We start from the raw sequence: 8053 nt of genomic DNA, 5'->3' as shown, positions 1-8053 counted from the left end.
AAACAAAGAGCGGGGCTCTGAGTCTACAGGAACTACTCATGAGACCTGTACAAATGGAAGAGGCAGGCAAACAAGAGGGCTGTGCTTGGAATAGCATGCTACTTTTACTACTCCTGCGATTTTGACAGAATATAGTATGTATACTATGAATATACAAACTTTCTGTATGCATTGAATATATAGATAATCAACTACATTTGCCAAAATGTGCAATAAACAAATCATTTCTATAATGCAATACCTACCAGCAGGGGGCTAATAGGGCTATGCTAACCAACCAAACATCTTGGGAATACCTGAATAACTTCTACTTCTAGGGTGACCATATGTGCTCTTTTTCTCAGACATGTCCTGGCTGGGGTTTCACTGTGAGAAGTTGGTCATATCTGTAGTACAGGTTCAGTAGAATATCAAACATTCAGCTTAAACTGACAGGCCTCATGTTCTGCATGTTTTTTAAGCCAGTAATCATAACTGCATTGCTTCAACGCATGTGCATGCATTTGTGGCAAGCTCAACAAGCAGTCACACCCCGGCCTACTGCTAGATCAGGCCATCCAGGGCGTTTCCTCTCACCTCTTTGCCATCATATTTTCATCACTGTCAAGAGCTCTCTTAAACACACTGACGATCAGCTAGGCCTACTGGTGAGTACATTTCTACAAATTACCGCTTTTATTTGTGGATTACCTGTTTTGTGTATAAGGCTGTGCGTGAAATTAGTGAATCTTTCTGGAAGCAGAGCATCTTTCCTACATTTCATACATCATACAAAAAGAGCACGTTTCATTCGAGTTAAAAGGGGGTCTGAATTCAGACATCTCCTTGTCGTCTTTACTAAAGAGGTTTTTACAACCAAAATCAAATTCAGCATAAAAGGGTTGTTTAGACATCTAGAGCAAAAAAAATGGGACTTATTACTATTAATATAGATATAAATAATAATATCAATCAAATCTGCAATATTTTCATTTCCCACAACTTATTGCTGAGGTGTGCAGCAAACTTTATTTTAAATTTAAGATTGATATGAAATATGTACAGTAAGACCTTACATATATTTATATTTTATATTAGATATTTTAAATATATATTGCAACTTATCTTCTGACGAATGAGCAAGAAAACAAGCTTGGTTTATGATCAACCTCAATGTGTATTTCACAACAGGAAACCACAATATGAATGTAGTTTGTCGCTCAACTCTTCATTTGTGTCTCCTACCTGACATGACAAATTCAAAAGCAGCGAAAACAAAATATTCTTGAGTGAGAATTTAAACAATCCACTTCAAACAAAAAGGTAATCTGGAACTGTGTTAGTGTTTAGGATTGTGATTAAATTCAAGAATGACTGGAAAAAATAAACCAAATGGATTCTTACATCAATCCTGGCCACATTTAAATCATCATCTTGAAGCTTATGTAAGACTAGTTTTATTATTCCAGTGCCTGTGGTCATGGTGGTACAGTCACTGCTCATGTAATGCCTGCAGTGATGATGAAAAGGGATGACTTAAAGTTCGACAAATAACCCAGTTAAAGCTGTTTGACATCAAGGACTAAAAGATCTTGATCAAAATCCCACATTAAGGTAACCTCAGGCAACAAACTCCTATCCACAACATCAGATCAAGCTATTTTTCTGCCATGTATAATCCAAATCAAATCAATCAACAGGGCTCCTACAGTCACGGAAAACCTGAAAATACCAGGAAATGAAACGTTTTTGTAACAGTTTTTTTCATGGATGGATGGATGGATGAATAAATTAAAAAAAACCTATTTTTTAAAGCTTAGCTTAAAAAGATGACAAATCATGGGATTTCTAATATAAACATACATATTCTTGGTATGATCAGCTCTTATGCAATCTCTTTTTAACCAGCAATCACAAACGACTGGAAAAGTCATGGGAACTTTGATTCAAGACACAGGGGTCTGGAGTTAAATCACTTACCAGGGGGCACAAAATTAGTCATAAATCGCAGAAGTGTTTATCAAATAAGTAATAAATTCTTTACGAACTGAAAAGGCCAAAATACGTGTCGGTCAAAGTGTAAGCTAAGCTTGTCTAGTCATCATCCCTCTATATACCCATTTTGCACTTAATATCCAGGACAGTGAGCTTATACTACAATCTGTGACGAACTGCGCTGTGTCACTTATTTCCTCGGAAATGTCGACGCCGCCTTTTATCGCTTATAAAAAGTTTTCACTGTCTGAATTCCGCAGCGTCTGTAGTGCGCTGACTGCAGTGACGTCACGATTCATATGGGGAGCGTCCCCTCGACCGCTGACCAATGAGCGAGCGTTATGCAAATGAGCTCCCGCAGGTTCGCCTGAGTAGTGCGCGCTCCCCCAGACAGCGCTCAGATTAACTAACTACAGACCTTCGAGCTCGCGCCACAGATAACCGTTACCGCTCCGTTCCGGCGATACACAGCGAAAATGGGCGAAAGGCGCGTCTAGCCTCGTTTAAACGTTAAAAGAAGAGTCTCGTTTGACCTGAACTCGGATTTTGTTTCTTACTGGAGTTACTGAAGAGCGGAGGACGGGCAAAGATGAAGTACAAAGTAAGTGACTCTTCAGTCTTCATTCAAACGCGCTATTTCCGCGAACTAACATCGGAACTCAACCATTTACTATAAAATGTGAAGAATTTACATGTTTATTAACCTTAGAAGGGATTTCTATGACTTCTTCAAATGAAACCGCAACTGTTCTTCAACTGTGATAGATAGATAGATAGAAAGATAGATAGATAGATAGATAGATAGATAGATAGATAGATAGATAGATAGATAGATAGATAGATAGATATAGCCTACAGACAATATACACAGAGGTATAAATTGTACATTTTGCATTATATACCTTTATTTATATATGTTATCATTGTGTGAATGTTCATTATACTGGGGCAAATTAAGTTAATTCAATGGAGGATGGGCTTCAAGAATCCTTCCTTTTAGGACCAATTCTGTTTCACTTGTTAAATACTGGCTCCAGCTCTGAACAGCAGTAATTCGTGTGCATAACCAACCATTCATTTATTGGATGGCTGGCATGATCTGAAAGCAAAGTGCAAATCACATCATTTATTACAACCATGACACAAAAGCACTCCTTGAGCTCTATTGTAGCGAGACTTGTAATAAATGATGTGATTTACACTCTGCATTTTCAACTCAAGTTACCCGGAGCCACTTGAGGATATATGGGGCCATTCATTAGCCCAGTCTCCAGCCCCTTTTCCAATTTGAGCCTCGATGTGATTGTGTAATGTGATGTTTTAAAGCAAACAGCATGCATTTTGTTCAGAGTAACAGGGTTGCTGTTATACTGAGTGTTCCTGGTGGAGACAGAAAATAAAACCACTCCAGGATTTTATGAGCATGTCTATGTTTGATTTGTGCATGGATTGCCCTTTACACTGCTGGGACTGTTTGCTGAGGGGCTGTGTTATAGACGTCATTTGAAAATGATGAATAGACTAATTAATGAACTCTATATCTTTATACTTGTACATACAGTATATGCTATTTTGATTGTTATTAACATTCAGTATTAAAGGAATCATTAACCTAGAAATTAAGTTTTTGTTATTAAATTTTTGATTTGATAGTTCTTTCACAAATTATTACTTCTCTCGTCAACATGACATGAAAGCTGGGGTGAATGTCAAGATATCAGAACACTTGGAATATAGTGCATGAGTCTTATCACCCACTTTATACTTTTATGGTGCTTATTTCATAATTCTATAGCTTGACACCATTCACTTTCATTATATAAAATATTGCATTTGTAAACAAAAGTAGGCTACTGTGTTTCTAGCTGTCATCCTTTAAAAAGTTTTATCAGCTGATTTTGGGGCACTCAAAAGAATGTTTTAACTTTGGCCAAATCTGAACTTCCAGTCTATGTGCACACAGTGTGGGGGCAGCTTTTCATTCAGGAGAAACTTGGCTCTTGTGTGCGATTCCCTCCCTATTTGCATAGTCTTTGAGGCGTTCAGCCCTTTGGGATGATTTGCTTCCTACTTTGGAAGGATCGAGTGGCTCTTCCTGAATGGAATGCTTTTGTCTGCTTCACACTATCTGGGGAATGTGGAGAACTTGGCAAGACACGGACTGTTAGTGCATATCAGACTGTTTGGATTCCTCTACAGTATCGCAATGGGCCTATGTTGCGATCCCTCTCAAATGTACTTCAAAGTCTTTTACGCTCAACAAAGCTGTGTTTATTTGTGATGATAAAGTAATAATGTGAAACATAAATAAAAATGAAAATAAATATTTTCCATTTTAATACATTGAAAAATTTCAGAAGCCATTATACAGTCTTCAGTGTCTCATGATCCTTCAGAAATCATTCAGTCAAGCTGATTTGGTGCTCAATAAACTTTTTACAGATTACAGATTCTTTAATGAAAATTCAATAGAACAGAATTTATTTGAAAAAAAAAAAACTTTTGTAACATTGTTAATGCATAATATTTATTTTTAAAGAAATAATTCTTACCGTCATATCTATATATAAAATGTTTTTATTAATTGTTATATTTTACAATATTTGTATATATATTGTATAAATAAAAATCTTTTAATTAATAATAATCTTTTTAATTCTTGTTAATATAAAGTCATTATTGAAAAACATTATGCATTTATTCCTTTTGATTTTGGAGAGAAATATGACCTGTATTTTTCTTGCCAGTTTTTGTGAGTTTCAACCCATAACTACAGAGGTATTTACATCAAAACAGATCAGATTTCCTTTTATCTCCTATTGACACAGATAGATCCTTTGTTTTGCTGGCATTTCTGAAACTTTTAAAGCATCTTTGCCTCAGAGACTGGTTTACTTTGTGGAGTACCTTTACCGCAGGGTATGTGATGGTCAAGGCCACGGGGGTGAACTGATAACACTTGTTGTTTCTGACGCAGATCAACTGATGTACATCACCCTGAGTGACACACAGGCTGTTCTCGGTTCACGGTCTGATAACTAATCTGTCAAACCCAACAGAGTGGACAGACAGCTGATGTCCACACTCCCTCGGTCTAGAGATTAGAGATTACTTCCACCAAACAGTCTTTAAAAACCACAAGGTTTCTCAAGTGGTTCTTTTTGGGTATCAAGAAAGTCCCTCACACAGACCATGAGGTGAAGTACTGTTCCTAGTTAAATATTAAGTTCCCACCAGGGCCGTTTTTCCACCTTTGGAGCAATGAAGACACTAAACAGACCTCATCTTTCAGTCACATGGTCCACATCTTGACGTCACGCATCACAAAGGTCTGTCAGAACCCAGGCCTGTCGACGTCAGTTATGTTTTCCAGCAGGTGCGCAGGTGTGAGAAGATACATAAAACACAAATAATCCCCAAACAAGCAGACCTGTATGGCCTCTTATTAGATTGCAGAACTCATGTAGCCTGTTTTTAACAGACATGGGGATCTGGGAACAGTTTTAGACTGTTACGCCATAGATTTTCCTTCGGTAGAACACTGAAATGAGAGCTGACCACTCCTTCTAAACACCCAGTCGCACTCAAACTTCTGCACCCTGCTTTCCTGCTTTCCTTTCACTCTTATGTAACTGTAGCACAAATAGCCTGACAGGCACAAAGAACTGATTAGGTGAAATAAACATTGTTTTTTTTTTTCCTTCTTCTTCACTCTCTAGGCTGTAATCCAAGTCAAGGGTTTTGTTTGGAAATTTACATTATTCTCAATGTGTCTGAGGAGAAAAAATAGGGGGTTGTCCCAGTGAAATGAAAAGAAATGGGAAATACAAGGTAGAGAAGAGGTAAACTGTGATTAAGTGGTTTATTTTTGTGTGTTAGAAAGATAAAATTAATCATTTCTACAGGACAGGAAAAACAAAGAGCATCTCTCATTCCTATGGAGACCAAATGAAAAATTTTACTTAAGACTCCTGATTTCTCAGAATTTAGAAGTAGAAAAATTACCCAAGCTTTTTATCTCAATTTTTTTTCTTTTTTCTCTCACAGTTGAAAGCTTTTTAAAAGTCAGACTTTTTTATATCTCCAATTTCTGAATTTTCTTTTTAGAATTGTGACTTTATATCTCACAATTGCGAGTTCTAAACTTGCAATTGCGAGTTAAAATTAAGTCATTCTGATTTTTTTCTCACAATTCTGTTCATATTATACTTTATACTACGCAATTCTGAGTTATAATTCTGAGATATAAACCTGCAATTGTGAGAAAAAAGTCAGAATTGTGAGTTTAAAAGTCACAATTACTTTTATTTATTTATTTTTATTCCAATGGCGGAAATAAGCTTTCATATGTATAACATCTAGTGTTTTGGAAACATTTGCCAAAATAGTCAATCAAAAGTGAGACTTCTCCATATGAACTCAAACATTTCTCATCAGATTTGTCCTACTTATACAGAAGATATAATTATATAGATAACCTAATTATCTAAACCGTATTAATTTTATAGCTCTGTACTCATCTCGTTTGCATTATAGATGAATTCTAGCCAATGCTGAGACAAGATTGATAATTTAGCTGAGAACTCAAATTAAATGAAGTGCAATAACATTTATTTTTAGGTGTGTGGGAAGTTATGAAATGTAAAGGAACTCACTGAAAGGTCTTTCCAGTTTAAAATCACTTCTCATTTTCCATCTATTGGAGAACATTGGAGTATGAAGACTTTTGTGTGAGTGAGTGTGTGTGTGTGTGTGTGTGTGCATCAGGGTGGTATTGTGCATAAAGAGAACACTTCTCAGGCATTCCACATTCCCCAGGGTAAGAACAAGGGCTATTCAGAGAGCAGGTCTCAACCAGCGCTCCACAGCACAGCTCTGCCCTGTTTGAAAGACATGGACAAAGAAAAGAGACGATTCTGAAGGAGCCGAGAGTCCTCCTGCATATACAGACATGGGGGGGGGTGCAAAGATGCATCAAATAAGGAACTGTGAACCTTTCAGAACCGTACGTAAATGTTAAGGAGCACACATCCCCCTAATATTCAGATTAGTGCTCAACCCATATGTGAAATTCAAACTTTATTCTTCAGGCTTGGATTTTGTAGTTATATTCATGCATCGATGCATGAACACAAATCTTTAGTATTCAGATCATAATTTTGCCAAAATAGCAGACAAACTAAAAGAAACCCAACAGTCTCTTTGGCCCCGTCCACACGGAGACGCATTTCTGTGAATACGCACAAATTTTTTATCGGATAGGCGTTTCGTCCACACGGATCCGGCGTTTTCGTAAGGTGAAACCGCTATTTTTGAAACCGGGTCCCAAAGTGGATAAATCTGAAAACACTGCCTTTGCGTTTTCGTCTGGACGGCTAATCCGTATATTTTCTGAAACGATGACGTCATCAGCCCACGTCTCCCCCCAGTCAGACACCTCTACGTCACGTAACAGCAACAAAAACATAAACAAACACTGAAAGATTGTCTTTTTATTACCTAACATTAACACAGATTAATAAATGTATTGTTCCATGTTCGTTTGTGTACCACGCGCAAGGTTTATGAGCATAGTCCAAAAGTCTTCTTCTCCGTTTTTAGTGTATCTCTGTGGCAGAATTACAGCGCCACATACTGGTCTGGCATGTATACTACATCATTTAGCGGTTTCGTGTGGACGCGGATATTTCTTGAGACGAGGAAAAAAAAGATCGGATTGGGGTAGGCTCCGTCTCCGTGTGGACGGGGCCTTTGCCTCCATTGAAGAGTAAACTAGTTGAGATTGATGTGTAGAAGAATAGATTGCCTTTTGTGGTGATTTAGAGCGATTATCAGTCAATGGTGGAATGGCTAACTGTCAGATAAGAGTAACTTTGACAGCTGCAAACAAGGGAAGCAAATAAAGGTGATATGATAGTGTGTTTCTCTTTAACTTTGTGACTTCTCTTTACTTGTAGTCATCACTATTTAGACTGACCTCATTCTCAACCTCTGCTGTTGACATAATTGGAAAACTCTGTACAAATTTGTCATTCATTTTTAATTTTAAATTTTTTTCTAATTTAAGTTTAATTTAGTA

General features: G+C 37.2%; 1 protein-coding gene across 2 annotated transcripts in view; it reads left to right on the top strand.

The window, feature by feature from the left end:
• Nucleotides 1-476: 476 nt before the first annotated feature.
• The window catches only part of LOC109093323 (enhancer of filamentation 1-like), a 29484-nt gene continuing 21907 nt past the window's right edge, over nucleotides 477-8053 (top strand). The window contains exon 1 of one of the 2 annotated variants that reach the window (XM_042776288.1): nucleotides 477-647. In XM_042776288.1, the coding sequence (XP_042632222.1) occupies nucleotides 492-647 (156 nt within the window). In that variant the 5' untranslated portion in view covers nucleotides 477-491. Of the gene's footprint in view, nucleotides 648-2354; nucleotides 2576-8053 lie in introns of those variants that run through there. The other variant, XM_042776289.1, reaches the window with a different exon arrangement.

This window comes from Cyprinus carpio, chromosome A19, assembly GCF_018340385.1.
Source record: "Cyprinus carpio isolate SPL01 chromosome A19, ASM1834038v1, whole genome shotgun sequence".
In the NCBI taxonomy this organism is placed as follows: Eukaryota; Metazoa; Chordata; class Actinopteri; order Cypriniformes; family Cyprinidae; genus Cyprinus; species Cyprinus carpio.
The sequence above is the reverse complement of the archived record's forward strand: the minus strand, read 5'-3'. Positions and strand labels throughout refer to the sequence as shown.